Here is a 24,547-nt window from a genome sequence, read left to right on the forward strand (position 1 = left end):
GTCGTTTTTTTTGACCCGCCGTGGTTGCTTAGTGGTTATGGTGTTGGGCTGCTAAGCACGAGGTCGCAGGAGACTCGCACTACGGCATGTCTCATATACAGGACGTGGTTTTGGCACGTAAAACCCTATAATTGAATTTCTTTTGAAGGTCGATTTTGTGAGTACGCTCCAAGATCTCCCTAACAGTACGGCAAATGGAACTGCGAAGGCCGGAGTATACGTCCGTGGCACAGATTTACGCTATTATCTCTTTGTGCAAGTTATTCCGTTCAAAAACGCGCGAGAAAATAGTTGCTCTTTGCATTGAATAACCATTGCGCTCTAACGTAAATGTATTCCAAATTGTTTCTATTCTATTTCTCCTATCAGCCCTCCGTGATTGGTGAAAATATTTTTGAATGAATGAATGTTTGGTTTTTAGTGGCTCAAAGGCCAAGTATGGCCAAAGAGCGCCATGTCCATTGTAATGAGTTAGCAGTGTACTTAATAAGTTCTATGAAGTTGGTGTGACGTGACTGTAAAGGGGGCTTAAAAATAGTCGCTCTAAAGTACGTAAAATCTGCATAATAAGATTATGGCGATCACGTATGTGTTCATGTGTTCGTTTCACCGAGTGCTACTAGTAGAGAGAATCAAACCTGTTTTTTTTACATTCGGCAATTCTTCTTGTCAAAACCTGTCTTGTAAAAAAGGGTCTGTTTCGTGCTGTAGCCGACCAACTGCCCGCTTGTGTCCACACGCTGAAACGACTGATCAGTGTTTTGCATATTGTAGGGAAGCCGTGTTCTTCTGGGACATTCTCTAAGAACCCTTGGATATCACATCATACACAATTGGTTTCCTACCTTTCAAAGATCCCTGTGACGCACCATGTGACATATTCATGGTGCTTGGCTTACATAGCCCTTGGCTTAGTAGAATCTGTGACAGGCACGCTGAACAACTGCGAAGCACTGGGTTGTTTTTTCAGGAATCTGTTGCCTATACGTTCGTTGTTGTTGCGCTGCCCAAGAAACAGCCGCTGACTGGATGACTTTTTAGGACACTAGCACGTGTTTGTCTGACTTTCGAATGTGTTTTTAGCCGCCTTAAACTTATGCAGCGCTTTGTTTTTCTAATTTTGTTGAATAGTCTACTGCCATGTAATCAGGGAGAAATAAGCGCTCGCGTGGCTCAGTGGTGGTAAAGTGGTAGAGTAGATGACTCCCGCCCAGGGAACCCCGGTATTCGGTATTTTGTTATAATTTTCAGTGATAGCTGCGATGGACATCAGAGCTGGTGGCGCAGACAACATTGCCAATCGAGCGGCTATTGGAATAAGAACAGCTTACGCTGCACAGGATTTGCCTCTTCCGGCATAGCTTTGTAGCTTCATGCTGCACTAGGGGTCAGTTAGAATTTTCCCTTTAATCAAGAAAGTTGTTTAAATCTAACGGATTACAAGCAAATTCGCGCAGGAAATAATATTCAAGTAAAGTGCATTCATTGTGGCACAGTTCAGCATTCGTTAGAAGGTGAATTAAACCTTCCAGATTTCGTTATTAAGCGAAGTTGGTATTTTGAGGTATTGTGCTTCAGTTCTTATGCTGCAATTGGGAAGTTCTCAACTGTTTATTATGGTGAGACAGCTTGTGAATTCTATTTAAGCATGAATAGGACCCCACTGCCAAATCAGAGGAATTATTCCAGATGTATAAATAATTGTACTTGGATGTATTGGTGAAACTCTCACTGGTTACTGAGAAACTACACAATATCTTATCATAAGAAACCAACAAACAAACACACTTAGGACCACACAGGCGAAATTACTTGTACATACTAATTGAAATAATGAAAAATATAAATTAATGGAATGCAAGGTGGATGAAACAACAACTTACCGCAGGTGTGAACGATACCATCCGAAGGTTGTGAGATCGTTCCCCACCTCCAGCAAGTTGTTTTTTCATCCACCTTCAGTTCCTACAATTTATTATTTCTTTATTTCAATCAGTAAGCGCAAGTAATTTACACTCTGTTGCCCTTGGTGTCTTTGTTTCTTGGTTTTTATGATATGATTAACAAAAATCGGGCCCCTCGGTTAACCCCCTTTCTTCTCGTACAGAATATCTTGTCGTTTTGGAGAGCACTGAAAGCAGTAAGAGCTGCGCATGCAATGCCGCCTAGTGCTTATCTCCCCCGTGGTCATTTAACGGAGTCCTATTTCTCGTGTTGAGCAGAGTTCCCATACTTTTCTTTCCGTCATGGTAGCCATACTTGGTTTAGTGTTTGCTACATTTCCCAGGCACTTAATATCGAATCAGGTTAGAGCAAATCCAGGCAGCAAAGCCCTATCACGATATTGTAGTCCGTGGCCTCGAAAATCGTTTCGGACAGTTGAGGGAACCGAGTGAATGTACATCTTTATTGCCGAGCTAGCCGGCCAGATGTGTCTTTCCGAATAACGTGCGAATTTTTATGCGCTTTCCTAAACTGTAGAATGATGGTCTTAGTTAGAAGAACTCGTAGAAGAGTTTGCTATTGTGACAGTGTTTAGTGATATTGTTGGGGCTACTTTCAGTAGCATAATTAGAATACAGCGCTGCAGAGTTACCACAGACACACGACAAAAAAACGAGCACGGGCGATGAAGCGCTTCTATCGAGTGATATATTAGAAAAGAAGACAGGTGGAGGGGAAGCCTGACTCTAGACGGCCATGCGCAAGCAACTCGATTGCGCTCACTGACAGGCTGTTGTGTTCTCTGGGTGGCAAGCGAAAATCCCGAGCATGCGCACAGGTAGCATAGTTGCATACATTAAGTTAAGCCTTTCAAAGGTGCTAATTGAGTAAACAGCACGTGCCAAGAATAGCTCACACTCTCATGTCAGTCTGATACAAGCGCTACGTCGTCTCTGTTCCAATTTAATTAAAGAGCACTGTATTTTAATACACTGTTTTATGGACCTTACCAATGATGAATATTTCCGGCTTTGAAATTTTCGTTAACAGTTTTCCTGCACCAAATAGGTGATTTTTGCAAAGTGCCGTTGCCACAGTATTGATGCTGCTGAAGAACATTGCCACACAATTTTCTAAACGTATTCGTATGTGGCTGTTATTTAAATATTTTAACCTGTCTCTTTATAAATACCGTCTTTGTAAAGCTAGCTTTACCTTCTGTATTATCTCAGAAAGGTTTCCTGAAAGAAAGCTTGGAGGAGGTCCGGGGAGTCCGAGGTCTTTAAAGAACGAGAAACGTCTCTTGCGCTGTCTGAAAAAGAAACATGCAACAACATATGGTGTGGACAATATCACACTGATGCATTTTTTCTTAAGATTACTGCTTAAACCATGAACAGTAAACTGAGCCAAAAAGGCAGTAGTTTGGTATTAAGAGATATCTAAAAGATTGTTTGTGCAAATCTATCTAGATTTGCACAAACTTAAGGACGTATAAAAGTGGATTAATCTGAACCTTTATTATTTCGCTTTAAAGCTACGCTAAAGGGATAGTTATTCACGACATGGATACTTATTTTAAAGTCCCTTTAGCTATCACACATTTTTGTTGTAGAGCCGCAATACATGTTCCTTTTCTATGTAGTGGATGCACCTAACATTGAAAATTAAGTGCTCTCCACTCCCGCGCAGCCACGAATTCTTCTTAGCCATGAATACTTCTAATCGAAAATTTGATGGAAGCCCGTCTGGTTGGGATGAAGCATGACAAATGAAATTCGTTCACTAACCAAGTAAAACTTTAAAATTGTGCACCTTTCGGCTTCCATGTACAGTACAGCCTTGTTCACAAATAGAGCCTTGTTCACAAATACAGCCTCGTTAACAAATAGGGCTCGCGTATGGAAGCGGGAACGTCTCGCCTTTTAATGTTTCACTTGGTCGGTGTGGGTATTTCTTTTTGTCAAAGTATACTTCTGGTTAACATGTCAAGACAACCATACTTACGATATAAACCATGCAGCAAGGGCGACGATAACGCTCAAAATTAGGACATTCAAGCATGGCTTCCGATGCCGGTGTTCGGGACAATGACACGACACACTTGCGGGGACATGAGCGGAAAGAGCGAGATAAGCAGATTTTGTAGCGGGTCGCACGCAGTATGTTAGGTGTTGATCTCTTTTCGCGCTGTTGCTGCTGCTAGAACCCGACGCTCCGTACGATGACATACAACCAGCTGTATTAAAGTGGAACGTTGCGCGAGTTGTAATACATTCATAATATGAACAGCGTGAACAAGATGACGATTGAGTGCAAGGACACAGGATGAGCACTGTTCTGTGTCCTTTCACTCCGTCGGCGTCTTGTTCGCGCTGTTCCCTTTATGAACCACCTGTGACTTCAGATATGTAGACGTGGCTTATTCGAGCGTGCACAATGCAGTAACAGACGCACACTATAAGGATAACAAAAGCCGGGCACTCGTGCTACTCGACTTTATAAGGTGCATCAAGTTTTGTATTCCATACTTTCCTTCCGCAGTAATTCCCTGACCCTACAAAAGCTTGTTTGAAGTGTGGGCTGGCCGAAAAACGGTTACCATTTTTTTCTTCCTAAAACGACCGTCTACAGCATGTAATGTGAACAAACGGCAAATTTTTGTGCAATGAAAATAATAGCAAGCTCTTGGTATGGGTTTTATACCATTGTGAAAAATTAATGTATTTCTATGAGCAAAGCCACACAAATTTGTTTGTGGCAGGGCCTATAATATTTCTGCACGATTATTCCTTTTTTATTTTCATTGAATGACTTCTCATAGCCTTCGCCTTTGCGGGTTTGCAAAACAAAAGGAACGCAGAGTTTGTGGCAGACGATCACACATAAGATATGTGTTTCTGGGCTACAACTATCGAAAATTACACGTTAGCCTCAGGTATTGCTAAGCAGCACGAGACGCAGTCGTAGCACGAAACTGTTACAGTTTACTGTGTTTCGTTCCTACGTGGAAATGCCTCCGTTGACCAAACAGGCAGCTACTTCAACAGCTCTTTAAGAGAGCGCCCTGCTGCAGCGCGCAGCAGCAACACATGGGCCAATAACCACGAGCGGCATCAGGGCTCGGGGGCATTTTCCGATAAAAATAACTTTTTGCTTCGTTCAAAGACAGACACGAGCGTAATTCTCCCGGGCCTATTGTATGATCAACACTGATAAGTGCATGATGCGTTTATTGTCTTGTCGAAAGTAGATCAGCTTTAACGAACAAAACTATCGCCTCGTTAACATGGCGCCGTTTGCCTGATTGTGGTTGTCGCCAACATTTGGCTCAGGTAATTATGTAATGATGTGTGTTCTCGGCAGAGAGGTAGTTTTTTATGCATGTTATGAGCATCTTCGCATGAAAACACGGCTCCGAGTGTATCGCGCTTGCTTCAATGTGATTTCGACACACTGGTACATAGTGCAACAAAGTTCTGGGAAAACGTGAAACAGTGACCGGCCATAGAGAAACGTAGCTACGTAAAGAGCTCCCACTCGAACCGTTTCGTGCCCGAGCAAGTAAAAGGTCTGACCACACACCAGGCGGTTTCGCGGTGTCCGCTTCCACTTCACCTCAAAGGTAGACAGCTTATCATACATCCATCGGGTTGCGTCTACGCATCCCGTCTATTTAGAGAATATGATGCTGCGCCGGTCGTGCGCTGCCTGGTTACGTCCACCCCAACGCACTTTTCAATGCCTCGCCTTGCTTTCGTGGGAAGTTGTTTCTTCTTGTCTGCAGAAATAATTTTCTTGATTCTCGTGTGAAGAACATCGTCAGCAAGAGGTTTGTTATCCGGGATGAGCGTATTTTGCGCGTGTAGCATAGATTACGACCCGCGGCCCCCATTTTCCGTGCAGCCACCGATTTGCTTTCGCACCCGTCTTTTCCGAAAGAGCAGGTGCATTACTTACAACGGGTATTTTTCAAAAGGTTCCCGTAACATCTTCGCTTTAAAACGAAGAATTTGTTAATCTGCGGCTCACCCGTATCATCCCACAAACGTTTTATTGGACATGGCTCGAGCAGTGTATTGCGCATTTGGGATCGTTATGTGAATGCTGTTTAGCTCACTGCTTTTGAACGATGCATGCGCCTGGGTCGGTTCGCAAGTGCCTGTTTTGCTTGACGCTTTGCTTGGTATGGTTAAAAGATTCGTCTTGTGGTCTGTGTTTTTGGTCGGCGTCTGTTTGTGGGCGTATATTTATGAGGTTTGTGATATAGTATTTTTATCCAGTATGTTACTGCCAATATGTGAACACGAAAAAATTATCCTTTTTACGGGACCACTGCTTCCTATTGTGTGAAACGGAGATAAGCGGCTCAAGAACGGCAAAAGATTGAATAAAACATCTAGTGTCGCATTATTTTTCTAATCTGCATGAGCTAATTGCACCTTGCTTATGTTCTTCGAGAAGCTTGGCGGTAGGTCCAGTAAAAATATTACGATCCGCGAATTAATCACGTCTGTATGTACGGCATGCTTAAAAAATAAAATATTAAAGGGCTTGCGCTTCATTGTGCACGACATCACTGAAGATTTTAATAGCCAAAAGCAAACCAAAATCGAAAGCATTACTAACGAAACCGAAACGAAAACACTGCTAAACAACCCGTACAAAATCACGGAAGCCAAAATTAGCGATTTCACCAGCCGCTCGGGGCGCTGGCATCAGTGGAGTAGATTTTTTTTCTTTTTCTCTTCATTTTCTTTTTAACATACATACGACATTAAACAGTACAATAGCAAGAGCTTGGTGGCGAAACCCACCGCTACGTCCAAAATGGGACGCTCATAACATCCATCCAGATGGGCCGCAGGGTCCTATGGGAGTGTCAGGTATTTCATCATCATCATCAGCCTGGTTAAGCCCACTGCAGGGCAAAGGCCTCTCCCATACTTTTCCAACTACCCCGGTCATGTACAAATTGTGGCCATGTCGTCCCTGCAACCTTCTTAATCTCATCCGCCCACCTAACTTTCTGCCGCCCCCGCTACGCTTCCCTTCCTTTGGATTCCAGTCCATAACCCTTAATGGATTCCAATGGTTCGATATTTACGTATATGATTCTCTATGCACAAACAGCGGAATTATTGAGACGAGATAAGGTAGTTCACCAGCTCCCGAACTTTTGCAAACGGGCATGTTTGTATTCCGTTCCCACAAGAATTCAGCAGCAGGCGCACAAATGAAAATCGCAACCATCGTTATTTCTGATTCGCCAGTGCTCAGTCATCATCTCTCTTAAGATTTGTATTCGCAATTTTTTAGTTCTCCCCAAAGTACGTTAGTCGGGGCCACGGAGTAACATAGACAGGAGTGCCGACTCGCCTGACAAGGCATTCCATGTAGTGTCAAACGTGAGCGTCACTTCATGACGAGGATCGTAGATGGCGCTGCATTTAGTTGTCCTCGCCCAGAGCGGTGTTGGCGGCGGCCAGCAGCGGCGGCTTTTCTCCTGGTGAGGATGGTAAGTCGCCCGTATGCTCAATCAACAGCTCGCCAGTGCAGGTGCTTGGTGCAATGATACGCTCGGCGCTCTATATGCGCTGGCCACCATTTCTGCACTGGCCGCCATTCGAACTCGCCGGACACCAAAAAACTCTCTGCGTTCGTCCTGTCTTCATCCACCTAGCTGTCTCGCCCTTAGAGCATTTTAAGTTCACAAAGAAATGTCTTACCAATCAGCGGTAAAAGTTGCCGGGAAACAATCTTGACTGCCTTTAGTTATGCACAGCTTTTTCTTTAACGAGTGAACGAAAGCAAGAAAAATAGAAAGAAAGGCTCTAACATTACGCACTAGAATTTTACTAGTAAATGGTGGATGGCTCCTGGTGGCTTGTCAATATTTAGAGCTTGAATTAGGTCCCAGATGTTCAAGAACAGGAAGACTGTTTTCTCACAAAGGGTAACATCACAACCTTATTTACCGCTAATTCTGTGCATGGAACTAAATTCTCAACTAGAGTCTAGCAACATAACTATTATTGCACATTTAATGTCATTAGTCATTATAACACATCATGCACGACTGGTTTTTAGTCATAGCTACCTCGATTGACCTGAAATGAGTACCCAAAAAAAGGCAGTCGCGCCGATTTCGCTCCGTTTGGAATGTGCTGCACGAGACAGATTTTCGGCGACAGCGACGCTACTCACAGCGTCCTCTTGTTAATATAAACCGTGTACCTATATAATGATAACACAAATTATTGACCAGCATACTTCTTTGACGTATACGTCTGCGTTCAAATTTCGCATTAGGGTGCATCCTAGTCGTCATGAGTATTTTTGTTCTTAGTATAATTTCTTTTATGGTTGCTGCGAATGAATTTGCGGCTGCAAATTCTCTTGATTTCACTCGGCTGTGACGGCTATCCGTCCCTAATGTGAGCGGCTGTCGTGGCGTACACGTAGTTTCACTTTTGCCGTTCGTTTAATGAAGCATACCCTACGTTCTTACCTGCCTGCTTCGTACAAATGGGATAGAAAGCAGCGAGACTGAACCTTGCGACGCAGCCATTCTTGTACGTGGCAATTTACGAGGCAACAGTAGCGTCAGTGACGAGGTTAGTTTGCAAGGCGCAGCTTGGTAGCACTCGCTTCCGCTTTCTGTAGGGTCTGAAAAATGAGGTGACCAAATATTCTATACTCCATCTCACAAGCTGGTTGCAGCACTGTGGAAGCGGCACGAATCCTTAGCAAATTGACAGGCCGAATCTCGAGACGTGCTCAACCGCGCCTCGTCGTGCGCTCAGCGTCAACCTGCCATCCTGTTACATGCTCCATAGTTGGTGGACTGACGCAAAAGCTATTTTGACGCCGTTAGCATGTGCTGCGTTTACATCCAGAAAGATATAAAGAAATCACTGTTAGATTTGCACATATGCGACACGAGGGCTTCGTTTAACATGTACGTTTTCCTTGCAGTTACCTTGCAGCCTCCTTAGCAAGTAGTACAGTAAAATGCCCTTAGAAATGTTCACCTGGGTCACAGCATCTGCTCAGCGTTTACTTGGCGTTTGCTCGCTACCATCATCACGTAGCGTGCTAGAGCGGGGTAGTAAATTAAGGATGTAGTGAACAATTAGGCTTTTATAGCGTTCCGCACCGCAACGCATCACCAATGCTAACGCTGTGGCGCCATCTGCTTACTGGAAATCAAGCCAGTTTTACGGCTTGCACGGTGCCATGTCTGTAGTCCTAGCAGCGCGAAAACAAACAGCCGATCTCAACAATCACCACAAAGCAAGCCTAATGAGTTGACCTCAGCTTATGATGAGACTTAGCGAAAATATTTTTGCCACTTGTTTCTTGCTGACAGGGTGGAGCCAGTAACAAGCGTGAATTCGGCTAAAGCGGGTGGTCGGCGCTGCCAAGTTGCAACGGTTAGATTTGGTTGTAACGGTTACTGGCGGTAACTGCCACAGCAATGCCCGCTATACGGCGTACACGCGTGAGCAAAAGTGTACGAACCACAGGGTCACCGAACAAAAATGAATTTCTTCGTAATTTGCGTGTATAAACTGAAATTGACGAGTGTACTGGAAATTTGACAATGTCAAGTTTGAATTGGAGTCTTTCATTTCAAGTTACGTTCACAGGCAGAGGAGAAAATTAGATTTATAACGCAATCCCTGGCCCGTATACTTTTGCTCAGGGGTGTAAGTTGGCAAAGGTCCTAAGACGTCGCCTATCGCTGTACCGCATCATGTGGCGAGCAAAATAAGATCTCTCTAGTGTAGCCAATAATTCGCCAGTTATTCCCGGAACTGTATACCACTGCGCAAGCGTATTGCTTGTATACGCTTCGTACCTCCGGCAGTGCTGCAACGAGCTTGTGATATGGAGTATAAGATTGTCTTGTAGCGTCTCTCATCAAGGAAGACAACTCGTTATTTCTTTTTCTAAGCGCTACACCTACGCACAAAAAGATATGTTCGACAGAGACACTGTCGGAGCTTGAGCCGCACATTTTAGAAGCAATGCGCCTAATCAGACCCAACGTCTGAATTGCCTGCTTTTTAGTGCTGGAGAGCCAAGCAGTTCCGGTTCCCGACTCGTGTACCATCAGACCCAAAATTTTTATAGTTGAACGTTGTTGAAGAGGGGTTCCGGATAGATGAAGACGAATGGGTGTTGCAGAGAGTTTACGCCGTCCCCAGCGATTGGCGACTGACATGTAAGCAGATTTGCTGACGGAAAGCCTAAGGCCGACCGAAGAAGCGTAAGTCGCCGTGATATCTGAAGCTGATTGAAGGGCAGCGGCGTGAGTCTGCCGGTCGCGATGAGTGCTCCATACCGTGATGTCATCAGCGTACAACACGAACTTTATGTCGGGTACATCGTGTAAGCGCCATGCAAGCGGGATGAAAGCAATATTGAATAATGTGGGTGATAATACAGATCCCTGGGGTACGCCACAAAGAGGGACAAATGAGCCGACGGCGTAACCACTGAGGCGAATTGCAAAATGTCGGTCTTCAAGGAAAGATTCAAGGAAAACTCTAGGGGGAAAATGCAGCATGTCAATTGAAGCCGAGATGGCAGCATTCTGATGTTATCATACGCCTTTTCGACGTCCATAGCGAGGACAGTACGGACACTGTGGCTACGAGTTGACGATAAAACCGAGGATAACAAGACAGCCAGCCCATTTTCAGTACCCATGGATGGACGGAAGCCAATTTGAGCAGGGTGGTAGAAACCGTGGTGCTCTAGCCACCACGACATTCGTGTGGCTAGCATTTTCTCAGCAAGCTTGCACAACGTTGACGTTAGGGAAAATGAGTCGGAAGTTGCCAAGGTCAGTCGGCGGCTTGCTTGGTTTCGGAATCGGGATCACAATAGCTGACTTCCAGCCTGGAGGGACAACGCCATCTAGCCATACTTTTTTAATGGTGTCGAGGAGTTGAGGCAGCACAGCGGAACTCAGGTTCTCGTAGGCCTCATAAGTAATAGAGTCTGGACCTGGTGCTGTCTTGCGACTGGTACCATCTATCGCTGCAAGCAACTCAGGCATGGTGAAAGAGCTTGCAATCCCCTTGGAGTCTGCTGTAGATGGTAACCTGTCGATATGTGTCGGAATGCCTGCCAAGGGAGCACCATTGGCTGTTCGAGGCAACACGTCGTACTGCGGGAAAAACTCCCGGGCTGCTTCTCTGGCGAAATCATCCGGCGACAAGCCAGCAGCGAAGCATGCTGTGGCAGCCGCGTCTGGACGGCGGCCACCGTGTTCCATGGCACGCAAGGTTCGCCAGAGACAAGCATGCGATGTCTTGGATAAAAACCGCTCACACCACGTATGCCAGTGCCTCCGCGAGATGTCGCGTTCATATCTGCGGGCCTTAGCAGTAAGGAAATTCAGTCTTGTACGTGCTTGTGCAGAAGTGGGGTCTCGGGATGTCTGAGGTCCCGGGAAGTGGGGTCCCGGGAAGCTCAGCTTGCCATCGAGCAGCCCACAAGTTGAGCAGGCCGATATCCGGTGCCGGTCGATCGACGTCTACCCACCTGATGCTTGTAGCTTCATTGAGCGCGCTTTGTATGCGGTCAACAAGTACGAGTCTTAAATAGTTTCTATCACACCAATTTGCGATATCCTGGAGCACAATGTTTGCATAATTGACGCGAGTGTCCGGATTTGTGTCCCTAAAAAAATGGTATCGTCAGCATAGAGTATCCAGTTGATATTTTCAGCGGTCGAATAAAGATCTTTCATCTAAAGAATGAAAATAAGTGGCCCGAGAATGCTCCCTTGTGGCGCACTGTGTGGGATAGGTTTTATTTTTGAGTTTGAATAATTATGGCAAACGTACTTAGACCGATGCTGCAAATACGAAGACCAGCTCAACCAGCTGTCGGCGTGGGCCACAGATTCAACGCCCCACATGGCGCCACGACATCACTTGGCGCCACCATCGCGCCTTCTCAAAAGTCCCTAAACGATCCTGTCCCTAGGCATTTAGGATCAGGACACGTGAGGAATTTTTGTACGACATTTAGACGCACGCGAGGCACCCTAGCTCGATGGAGATAGCAGCGCACCGTTGTGGCCTCGTAGCCGCTCCAGTGCCCGCAGCCGTGGGCCGCGTATTTTTTACCGCGATTGTACATATTGCCACACAGTCAGCGACGGAATTTGGCCAGACGGTTTGTCTCGAACCCGGTTCCCTCAGCACACCAGCCTGATGCGCTACCCATACGACCATGTAATACCAAGTAATCCTGGTTGGGCGGGACAGACAGACAGACAGACAGACAAACAGACAGACAGACAGACAGACAGACAGACAGACAGACAGACAGACAGACAGACAGACAGACAGACAGACAGACAGACAGACAGACAGAGACAGACAGAGACAGACAGACAGAGACAGACAGACAGACAGACAGATAGATAGATAGATCTCTGAAGGTGTGTGAAGTACCCTAAGGATGCTAACTCATGAAAATACCACGCATAATCTTTAATAAAGTAAAGCGGCTAGTATAGTTGTTGCAATTTGGGAAGTCGTTATGAAGCGCACAGCTCTATTAAAATATTCGGTGCCGAGCGATCCCTTCAGCCAGTGTAAAATGCAGATATGATGTTCAAATTTTTTCAAGCTTGAGCCATATGCCATTCTTAGGGTAGGCCAAGACGAAGGTGGATTCAAGCGTGAGCGTATCCTCCTGCAATAATAAATAGTGCGGGGATTACTGCAAAGATTTCATATTTATACCCACAGCAGTCAAAAGGGAGCAAATTAAGCAATTCTGATGCTACAGTGATGCCAGAAGTTTTTTCAAGCTCTGGTATATTGAACCTCACAGACCTGATAATTTTCTATGAAACTTGGAACGTAAAGCGAACAGCGGTCAAGTGAAAATATTTCATAAATGAGATTGTTGGATTTTCGATGCCTACGAATGCGAATGCTTATAATGCACATGCCGTAATGAGGTACTGCGCAATTAATTTCATCATTTGGAGTTCTCTTACTTCAACCAAAATCTAACTTTCCCAGGGTTTTTTCTTTTTTTTGCTGTTTGTTCCCATCAGAACGCGGCTTCCGTGGCTGGGATTGAACCTGTGACATCGAGATGAACTGCGCAGTGCCGTACCCAGTGAACTACCGCTGCGTGGGTGGGGGGGGGTGAAATAAGGAATGTCGCTGGATTTAAAGTTTTGGCAAGGGTATATGTTTGAGTGAGCGGCCTGATAAAGACAAGACTCCTTACCAAATGTTGAATATAGGGACATACCTTGTTGGATCACCTAATGCAATTCAGCAGGATAATAGTACACTAGAGGCAGCGACGTTTACGGAAATATTATTTCCAAATGGGCCTGATCTATACATTGAATCTAGAGCTGGTTATCTTGGCATATTAAGTGGTAAAGGCTTGAGCACAAAAAGACGACACTTCCCGTGAAATGAATACATATGACGGGATTTGCACTGCGCATGTCTGCCCCCCCCCCCCCCCCCCCCAGTGTTGGGTAACATACATTGGAGTTCAAGTTAGCATAGATGTGGCATATCGTCATATAAACAGTATTCGTACATAACAGGTCTCAGTTGTGAATTATTATATTTAAATTCTTTCCTGTGGAAACAAAAGCAAGTTGGGCTTTCTATGAGAAATTGCGTCGAACATTTCACGAGGAAGCTCGCACCTTAATGTGACGCTCGTCCAGAATGAGCTTGTATTTCGCCATTAGCTTGGCCATGGTTAGGTTCATCTCGAGCTGAGCGAAGCGTATACCGACGCAATTCCGAGGGCCTTGACCGAAAGGTTGGTACACTGCAGGATCTATCTTGACTTTGTTTTTAGGGATGAATCTGTAAATAGTTTGAGGCAAGGAGTAGAAATGAGAATGGTAAACAACGTCATGACTTCAGTTGTCGTTAAGACGTAGTGTTACTTGATTTGCTAAGGAAACATAAGATTTCTGCCCAAGACACATTTCCGAGCAGTGATGTCTAGCTAACCGGCTGGAAGCAACCAAGCCTAAAAGCTGTCATTGAGTTTCACTCCGAAAACATTGAATACAGCCTGTTTTCTTTTGTGTTTTGTTCTAGGATTTTGTGAGTTACGTGGAGCGACTCAATTAGTTTAACTCATTAGGGACGAAATGGCTTCTTCGATTACCTGGTTGGTTGACTTGGTGAAAAGAGTTCTTGATGTTTATTATTCAAGGGGCCGCATTAACACATATTTTCGTTTGTTAGTTCTCTTCGCCTCTGAACGGCTGCTTTCGCTAATTATATGTGCAACATCATGATTGAGTGAAATATACAATCTTAGAGTAAGGTCGTTTTTGTAAGTACGCCCAAGATCTCCCTAACCGTGCGACAAGTGCAACTGGGAAGGCCGGAGTACATGCCCGTACACTATTGCCCGGTTTACACTATTATTTCTTTGTGCAAGTAATACCGTTGGGGAAGCGCGCGTAATTATAGATGCTCTTTGCATTGACTAGCCATACCACTATAACGAAAAGATATTCCAAATTGTTCCTATTCTATTTCTCCTATCAGCCCTCCATGATTGGTCAAAATATTTTTGGGTAACCCCTACTTCGCCTGTGTCAACGCACCAGGTCAAATTGACGTGTACGCATTAGAAATGCATTAATATGCTAAACAAAACTGAATTCTTAACGGAATAGCCGGAGACTACCCCGTTCTGAAAGGAATAACCCGCCAATCACTCTGGCACTAGCTAGTCGGAGCTACGGGGAGAATTGATGTATTTGAGTATAATAATATTTTGCCATGCCAGTGTAACATTGTCGAGCCCTTGCGGCGCGTATGCGATATCACTCTGCCAAGTCTCATTCCTGTTAGCAGCATTTTTACCGCTCTTCTGCATCGCTGCGATTTTTGACCAGCCATCGCAAAATAGTTTAGGCGAAGTGGGCCAGTCGAGACTCTGCCAGCATCTTCGTCATCCAGTTATCTGCTTTCACAGCGCAGGCTTGACCCCGTTGGAACCCTCCCCACTTCTGCGTGCTCCCGCTTAAATTTTCAATCATATAAGAAAAACCTGGCAGAGTAGGTAATGCATTTCGCTTTTAAAGTAATCAAAAGTAGCTTCCCATACAAGGGAAAAGTGTTTGATTGGGCCGTTCAAATAATGCTGCGCGTCACCGGCTGATGCTAACCTCACTGGTTACGTAGGTATGAGGTCAGGAGATTGTTATAAAAAAATCACCAATGGCTACGGTACTCCCTAATTTGAAATCACGACATGGCGTCTGTGGCTGTGCGTTGCCCTTACGAACTCATATGCTTTCCTTATTGGAATGACCATCACCCCAAGTGCGAGACATGCATGAGCGAAGAGACGCTCACACACATTATCTGTGTCTGCCCCCGATATAGTGCCCAGAGACAAGTGATGTGCAGAGTACTGGACCAGTTGGACAATCGTCCACAATCAGAACTGAAAGCTTTAGGTCAGTGCTCTGAAAGAACATCCACCTTGAAGGCCTTAGTCGCGTTATTAAGATTCCTGTGGTCTACGGGGCTTCACGATAGACTTTAGGAACGCGGCCCACTACCACTCTATAGTGTACGCGCTTTGTTAGTGCTCGTCTCACTTTCTCGCTATCTCCCCCTTCCACTCCCTTTATTATTTTATCCCCTGAACCCTTCCCCCGTGCAGGGTAGCCAACCGGATCTACCTCCGGTTAATCTCCCTGCCTTCCTCTGTATTCTCTCTCTCTCTTTCTTGGCCAGTCCCGTATTGTGGTTAGGAACCACACGCATCACAGTCTACAACAACAACAACAACAACATCCCGACTGCTACCCGCTTATCACCCTTTGCAAGCTCCATTATAGCTCTTTTGCACCTCCTCATATTTGAATCCCCACCGATAAGTACTAGGGCATTCTCTCCCTCCCTCCTAACTTCCAGGAAGAAGAAGAAGACCGCGTGTGCAGGACGAACTCCGAATGGGCTCCGGCTCTTGGAACACCTCGCAGCTGATCTTTTGTTTCTACAACGTGCTTACCAGCACCAGTCGACGTATCTTAACGGGTGAAATCTTTTGAGACCAAGATCTCCCAGATCCAGTGAGACCTTGGCCTTTGGACATTTCGAGGTGAGCAGGCCGCAGCGCTAGGCCTAACGTAGGCGCCGCGATTACGGCGTGACAGCATCGCGTGCCTCCCATGCCCACTGCACTGCTATCATGACGATGGCTGCCCGAGACCCCGCAGCGCTAGGCCTAACGTAGGCGCCGCGATTACGGCGTGACAGCATCGCGTGCCTCCCATGCCCACTGCACTGCTATCATGACGATGGCTGCCCGAGACCCCCGGCCTGCAGCAGCATTGGACGAAACCACACCTGCCGCCGCTATGGATCAAGAACCGACTCAAGACAACGAAGACGGGACTTGGTTTCTCGTGGCCTGAAAGCGCAAGAAACAGGTCCGAGCTACGTCGAGCTTGTCACCCAACACCGAACCCGCACAGCAGGACCACCTACACCTGACATTGCGCAATCAGAGCTCGCATCTGCCCCCGCTACCGATCGACGACTTTAAAGTGGTCTTCCGACCGAGAGGTGGACTGAATCTCGGTGAGTGGCCGCAGCACTCTATAGCCAGAGCTATAGGCACAGCGGCTCAATTAAACGAGAGCACGCTCCACCAGCTAACCATCCGCATACGCCGAGAGCAGAACGTCGCAGTGGTCAGCACACCGGACGAAGAACTAGCGGCAAGACTGCAGCTGATCAAGTCTATATGCCTGGAAAACAAGCAGTACGAGGTTCAGGCCTATGTGGCTGCTCCGGATGCTTCCTGCAAAGGAGTCATCTCCGGCATAGAAAAGAACACAACGCCGACAACGCTGATGATAAATATCCGATCACCGATGGCTGAGGTCCTGCATGCAAGCATGATGGGAAATTCAGCCACGGCCATCATCACGTTCTCTGGCATTTGGGTTCCCCGGTACATCTACTATTATGGAGCAGAATACCGGTGCTACATTCATAAACCCCGACAGCAGCTGTGCAGCGTGTGCCTCTCCACGGGTCATCGAGCGAATGTTTGCCCAACCCCGGATATACCCCGGTGTGCTGCGTGCGGAACCTCAAACCCCTCCGAAGGACGTGATTGCACGCTGAAATGTTTTCATTGTGGTGGTGAGCACCTCGCCACTGACTCCCGATGTCCTGTAAGGCAACGCAAACCCTTTAACAAGAGCCACGTGCTCCGAGAGCAGCAGAAAATGGCGGAGCAATAACCCCAGCACGACAAGAAGTCCAGCAAGGTAACGACATTCAACGGTGCGGCACCTGCGACTACTGATGCAACACGTGGTCGTCCTCGCCACCGATCCCGGGGACACAGTTAGTCCCAAAGTCGCGGTAGGTCCAGGGTCCGCAGGCCGTCCTAGGACCAGAAGCAACCACGTGGTCGAAGCCGATCTGGGAGCCGCAGCCTGACGCAGCAGAAACAGCCACCGAAGGAACCTCAGGCCGCGTGGACGAAAACGCCCGACCATCACACCAAGAAGGCGACAGCGGTGAGTTGGTCAGCGCAGTTCCCCTCTTCCCTCCTCCCTTCCTTCACCTCTGTCCGCGCAGCAAACAAACAAACAAAACAAACTGTCTCCCACAGCGACGCTTTCAGTCACCCAGACACACACACTCGCACCTGAGAAACTCCCTCACAATTCCTGCACCAAACAAGAAGTTTGCGAAATGATAGAGGAAAGGGCGACTGTTTTAAAACGGAGATGCAAAAAATGAAGCAAGAGATATGGCTTATGTCAAACAAATGCTACAACAGGTCATACAACAAGCCATGACTGACATGAAACAATTCATTGATGCAAGTTTTAGCTCAACTTTCAGCCATCAAAACGACTCACTTCCACATGACACTAACGCCACTAGAGAGCCAAGAAGGTCACACCCTTATACCTGTCCGGCTCGTACAACAACACCTGCCCTTACCAGCCAGGCGGTATCAACCAATCATGGCCAGGAAATCTAAGAGGCGCATTACCACCACCTTCCGGGTGTGGCAGTGGAATTGTAGAGGGTACCGAAGGAAGAAGGGCTCCCTCACACAGTTCCTAGCCACACATCCTCACTCACCAGACGCTATAGCACTTCAAGAAGTACATTGCACTCCCACACTCACTGGATACAATGCATACACTAACAAGCATGACACCACCAAACAACCACTAGCTGCCACCCTTGTGTCAAAAGAAACCACAGTGATCGAACACACGCTCGACAGCTCCCACATTCCTTATGTGCTCTTAGAAATTGTACCTAGGAATCGATATGAAACCAGCTTGTTTTTACTTTACATCTACAGTGCACCCAAATCGCGACGAGACGAATTCGGACAACTTTTTTCGGCCGCCAGTAAACAAGCCAAAAAATTGATTATTCTGGGAGATTTCAACGCGGCCCACCCAGCCTGGGGGTACCAAACAGAAACTCCTAAAGGCCGCCGTCTAGCCCACGCCATGAACCTTCATCAATTCACTCTGCTGACAGAACCTGACACACCAACCAGAACGGGCAACAGCGTAAGCAGGGATACCTGTCCTGACTTATCAAGGGTCAAGGGGTTGAGTCAAAGCTCCTGGAACAACCTTATGGTGAATATGGGTAGTGACCACAGAATTCTAGCCACAGAAGTCCAACTGGTGACCATACGCACCCCAGAACGTTCAATTAAAATAACGAACTGGGACACAGAACCAAATCTGAACACGACCCGCCATCTCTACACGAGTGGAGACAACAGCTACAGATACATTTTAAAGCAGCCACTAAGCAACTTACTGCAACAACGGAGACACCGGATGTGGACAGACATCTGCTCCATCTCTGGGACGCTCGAAGAGGCCTGTCCAAACGATGGAAGAGGCAGAGGCACAACCGTAGGCTGAAACAAAGTATCGCCCGGATCCCAGCAGAAGCTGAAGAATACGCCACCAGCCTCACTAATAGCAATTGGCACAACCTCTGCGACCACCTTAATGGCACACTAAGTAGTTCCAAAATGTGGTCCCTCCTCAGAGCACTACTCAACCCAACGCACACAAAAACGCACACAACGAACACAGTACGCACTATCATGCACAAAGAACAAATGGATGATGACGCGCTCCTCCAAACACTGCAACAAAGATACATTGCTACAGGGCAGCGACTGGAGTACAAAGTCTATCCACACGAGGAAGAACCCCAATTGGACGGCGATATTACAGAGACAGAAGTGAGGGCAGCCCTACACGGCATAAGACGAAACACGGCGCCCGGAGCAGACGGCATTCACTATGCATTGCTACGCAACCTCGACGACCAAGCCATACGGCAACTCACTGCATACACAACGACAATTGGAAAAACGGAACGCTTCCACAAGAATGGCGGCACGCCGATATCACCTTAATTCCGAAACCCGGGAAACCGCTCTTCCTCCAAAATCTCAGACCTATTTCCCTGACTTCGTGTATTGGCAAACTCTTCGAGAACGTAGTTCTAAATCGCCTCCAGTCTCACCTCGATGCGAACCATTTCTTCCCCAATACCTTATTCGGCTATCGACCAGGTCTGTCTGTGCAGGACATACTCCTACAACTTAAGGAGAATGTTGTGGGTAGTCCAAGTAAAGCTCAAACTAGAGCCATTCTGGTGTTGGACCTCAAAGGAGCCTTCGATAACGTCTCACGTGACCTCATTCTAAACAACCTTGCATTCTCCCGATGCGGAAAGCGCATCTATGACTATGTCCGAGCTTTTTTATCTGACTGAACAGCCACCATCGGCATATGTGATATTCGGTCGGATATCATAAAAGTTTCCGGCAGAGGGACTCACCAGGGTTTGGTTCTCTCACCCACCCTGTTCAACGTGGCGATGGCAAAGCTACCACCGCTCCTCGACAAACTTCCGAACGTGCAGCACGCCCTGTACGCCGATGATATTACAATCTGGGTGACCACAGGGTCAGACGGCACAGTTCAAGACGCACTACAGGACGCCGTAAATATAGTTCAAGAGTATGCAACAGCTGGAGGACTCACATGCGCAGCTTAGAAGTCGGAGCTCCTGCTTGTATTCAAAAAACGGAACAAGCTCGATATTCCACCAGCCATCACATTGCATCTCAATGGCAACGTTATTCCAAGGGTAGAGAGACTACGTGTACTAGGCCTTCACATACAACACAACGGGAAGGCCACACACACCCTACACGTGCTCCGCCAACAACTTACCCAAATAACGCACTTGATAAAGCGCATTACAAACCGCCGACAAGGACTGAAAGAAAACGACGTACTCCGAATTGTGCAAGCCCTCAAAATTCGGCGATTAACCTACCACCTCCCCAATCATAATCTGACTCAGACTGAGATGCACCAGATGGACACCCTCTCCGTATGGCACTAAAGGCAGCGCTGGGACTACCCCAACACGCGTCTACGCAGCTCCTACCACGACTGGGAGTGAACAACACCATCTGCGAACTAGTTGAAAGTCATCTTAACAGCCAATTGCAACGTCTGCAACGAACAATGCAAGGGTGTCACATTCTATCCCGGCTAGGATGCCAAATACCAAGAAAACCACAACAGGAAAACCGCATACTTCTTCCGCTTAGCATTCGCAACAAAATTCACGTGGCCCCAATTCCCCGGAATATGCACCCTGACCGTCATAAAGGTCGACGAAAGGCAAGAGCACAAGCCCTGGCTCGCCTATTTGGCGATGACACATCAAACACTCCAGTCCTATACAGCGACGTGGCCCGCTACCCACAGAAACGTGCCCTATGTCTAGTCGTACTAGATAGTGCAGACATTCTGAGAGCTTCCGCCATGCGCAACGCTGTGGACAGTGGCACGGCGGAAGAGGCTGCTATTGCCCTAGCCATCTAACACGCCGGCCATGCCGGCGTGTACCATGCCGGCGTCGGATGGACCTATCACAGCGGTCACTGATTCTTAGACCGCCTGCAGGACTTTGGCACAAGGGATGGTGACACTCTACACACACCGCATCATTACATCATTACACCCCACAGCGTTACACAGGGTGCGTATGGTCTGGACACCTGGACGCGCCTCTCTCCGTGGTAATGAACGCGCTAATGCGGTAGCCCGAGAGCTCGCTAACCGGGCGCCATTGGAAGAGCTGTCCAACCCAGACGACGCACCGACAGAACCACTGGACTACACTGAAACTCTACAATATTACAAAGATACCAGGAGACACTTCCCTCCACCACATAATTTCCTTAATCGAGAAGATGCCGTCGGGTGGCGACAACTTCAAACTAATTCATTGCCCTGCCTCTTTTATCTTCACCTCTTCCATCCCACACAATATCCCTCATACTGTCCCTATTGCGGAGCAAAGCCCACAGTATATCATTGCACCTGGGAGTGCCCACACCCTCCAGGCTACTCGTCTATTCCTTCACCTTCACCTCCCTCCTGGGAAACTGCGCTGACTAGCTCAGACCCGCAAGAGCAGCGATGGCTGATCCGGCGGGTACCCGGAGTGGCGCGAGCCAATGGGGCCCTGAACTAAGGGCTCCACCCTGCGAGGAAGTCGCAAAATTTCATGATAAATAAATGTTTTCTCTCTCTCTCTCTCTCTGAGTGCAACTTTACACGTGCTTTCATTTCGCGATATATTAGATGGCTTGGACAAGCTGTCTCATGCGGCACGTCACAAGTGGAGCTAGATGTAGCTCGACTGCTTCGCTAATCGGGAGATCGCAACGGGAAGTGCGTGGGTCACGCGTGGGCACGATTCACAGCAGCCGCCACAGACCACCTCCGCTCATGCAGCGCTTTATTTCCATACATATGACGCGCGCTACTCTGGCGCCGTTTCGTAGCCATCGTCGGTGAAAAGCCCATCGTGCGCGGCCCTACACTTTTGATCTCACTCATTTACCATACCCTCCTCCTCCGCTTTCCTCCTCGCGCTCTCTTCGCTCTCGCCATTCTTTTTTCATCGCCCGTAATCTGCTCTCGCTATCATCTTTAGCTGGCTCAGCTACTATCATCTTTAGCTGGCCTCTTTATCTGGCTCGGCTACGAGGTAGGACACCGACGCTCGCCACAGGAACGGTGCCTTAGAACTGCGCTCCCAAACAGATTGTAGTAGCTTAACGTCATAGGGTCCCTGGAGTAACACGTAGGTTCAATCAACCACCCAGAGTAACTGCAAAGTTTTGCAAGAGCATACAAGTTCGGCGCGATACATCAGGGACATTATTCACAGGGAAGTTCTTAAGCTTGAACTGCTCGGAACCCGTGCAAGCCAGTCATAAAGCCGGACATGTTATCTGAAATGCGGCCGGAAAATCATAAGCTGCCCAGAAAAGGAAAAGCATATTTTTGAATACAGCTCAAGGAGCGGCATGTACGGGTCGCATAAACAACTGCTCTAGGTGGTAAATGCTTTACACCGGCCTCATTCGGTAATGCTTTGTTAGACATCACGATTCCCGGCCGTCTGCTCTTACGAAGGCTTCTTGCGTAAGCGCGTCTTGCGAGTATTGGCCTGGATGATTGATATGGACACCACATGTGATTAACAAAGAAAAATAGAAAGATAGCCGACCTTTCGGGATCGAAAATTTCGTGTTCCTTCCAGAATGCTGGGTCACGGCTCATGTGGTAGTGGGGAATAAGAATGTTGGTTCCGGCAGGTATAGTGATACCCTTGTGGACGTAGTCCCTAGCACATCCTCTTGTTGTGAAGCTGTCAAACAGAGAGAAAGAACTTGTGTTATTCATTCAACTTCATCAAATGGAAAGTGTCAAGAACGTTAATTAGCCACATTTACACCCCGATTCGGTGTGAAATGGGTGCCGGGAATGGTGGTTTTTTTACCTGTGGAATATGAACTGAGAAGTTCGTACCTGTGGTATAGTCGCGTGTTCAGAATATCTTCGCATTTTTACGGAGACATACAAATGGTCTCGAAAGGAAAAAAAAAACAATTCCCTTGAATGAATTTCATTGTAAATAAAGCACAGTGTTACCATCGAAAAGCATTACTTACCCTATGGCGGGGGCATAAGAACGAAGGGATTCCGATATAACTTGGTCCATGTATTTCATGCTGAAAACGTTGTCGTACGTAAAGGTTCCCTGAAACACCACATGGTTTTCAGTTAGACTCACATGATGAATAAAAAATGCCACAGTGGATTTCCGAAAACATCATACATCTCTCTTCAGGATGGCAAGGACTTCATCTCGGAGACGGTCTTGGATGTCTTGGTGTTTTGCAAGGAGATACGATATAAAAGCCAGAGCTGTGGCTGTTGCCTCGGACCTGTAATGTACTTGTGGATTAACGCTGCAATGGCTCCAGTTAGCAAGAGAGGCATATCGATAAAGAATCTGAAAGTTGACGTATCTTATCGTCGATGTGGACGGACCAATAAATGTGCATAGAGGAACATTGTGACAGAGTGTGTTTAATAAAAGCCTGCATTTTATGTGCTTATTCGCCGCGCAAGTGGAAGCCTTTGGGCTCAATCATACTCAGAGTAAGAAAGAAATTAACACTGCACTAAAAAGCAACTGAAATAGAATGGAACCTCGTTCATACGTTTTGGAAAAAACTGCCATAAAAAATTCGCCAACGATTACTCTGGCAATGCGATCTTATTTCAACAACAGGCTACAGCATACTGAACACGCTGTGCCGAACGGAGGCGATTCTGTGCTTCGGATTGGGCAGAACACACCGCGTTCCGCGGCTATCGAGTCGGCGCCCCGGAGACGCGCCATCGCGCCGTGTTATAGTGGGTCACCACCGGGGAGAGGGGTAGGGAGGAGGAGATTACCAATTATGATTTAATGTTTCCTCTTAGGTGGGATGAGGAAACGGGTGGAGAACAGGGGTATTGAGTAGAGGTCACACACTCATTCACTCACAGGCCTCAATGTGACCGAACAAGGTTGGGGTGGGAAGTAGAAGAGCGCGAAACACTATAAATGTCTTTCAAGTCACCGCAATGGCACTGCGCCCGGTAAGGGGAGGTATAGGGCAACAGTGGAGGCAAGAGAAGGACAGCCAGGCGCAAACATTGCCAGAGAAGACAAATACCACTGGGGAAGGCCCCCGCAAACTGGGAAGAGAGAAACACGGCTGAGAGCCGTGCAGCCACGCGACGCGGATATGGAGGAGCGGAGAGCCGTGGGATCACACGCTAGGCCGCAAGGAGCGCCCATCGCCGGCAGCGCGGCAGTGCCGCGACATCGTGAGATGAGAAGGTGAGGGCGGAGTAGACGGTAGCGGCGAGAGTCGCCGCAACGGCGCTGCGTGGAGGAAGGGGGCGAGAGGATAGGCGAGAACACGTGATCCGGTTTCGCAAGACGAGGGGACAGCAAGACTCGCACCGCGCGCGAGAGATGGCAGCAGGAGCGCGCAGCTATAGCAGCGCGCGAATGATGACCTTGGTTACGGCGATGGCCAACGGTGCCGCGAAACGCAGGACCGGGCGCTACAGTCGCACTTTAAATCGTACTAACCGGGAAAACTTATG

The 24,547-nt window shown here is 47.4% G+C and overlaps 1 protein-coding gene across 4 annotated transcripts in view; it reads right to left on the reverse strand.

Annotated features, from left to right (window-relative positions):
- Positions 1-2,635: 2,635 nt before the first annotated feature.
- Positions 2,636-24,547, reverse strand: part of LOC142589677 (cytochrome P450 3A9-like) — a 45,786-nt gene continuing 23,874 nt past the window's right edge. Inside the window, exons 10-14 of one of the 4 annotated variants that reach the window (XM_075701217.1) lie at positions 23,220-23,328; positions 23,053-23,141; positions 22,608-22,748; positions 13,655-13,820; positions 3,152-3,256 (exon numbers count right to left, since the gene is read on the reverse strand). In XM_075701217.1, the coding sequence (XP_075557332.1) occupies positions 3,227-3,256; positions 13,655-13,820; positions 22,608-22,748; positions 23,053-23,141; positions 23,220-23,328 (535 nt within the window). In that variant the 3' untranslated portion in view covers positions 3,152-3,226. Of the gene's footprint in view, positions 3,257-12,446; positions 12,667-13,654; positions 13,821-22,607; positions 22,749-23,052; positions 23,142-23,219; positions 23,329-24,547 lie in introns of those variants that run through there. The other 3 variants (XM_075701215.1, XM_075701218.1, XM_075701216.1) reach the window with 3 other exon arrangements.

Source organism: Dermacentor variabilis, chromosome 8 (genome assembly GCF_050947875.1).
Source record: "Dermacentor variabilis isolate Ectoservices chromosome 8, ASM5094787v1, whole genome shotgun sequence".
Taxonomy (NCBI): domain Eukaryota; kingdom Metazoa; phylum Arthropoda; class Arachnida; order Ixodida; family Ixodidae; genus Dermacentor; species Dermacentor variabilis.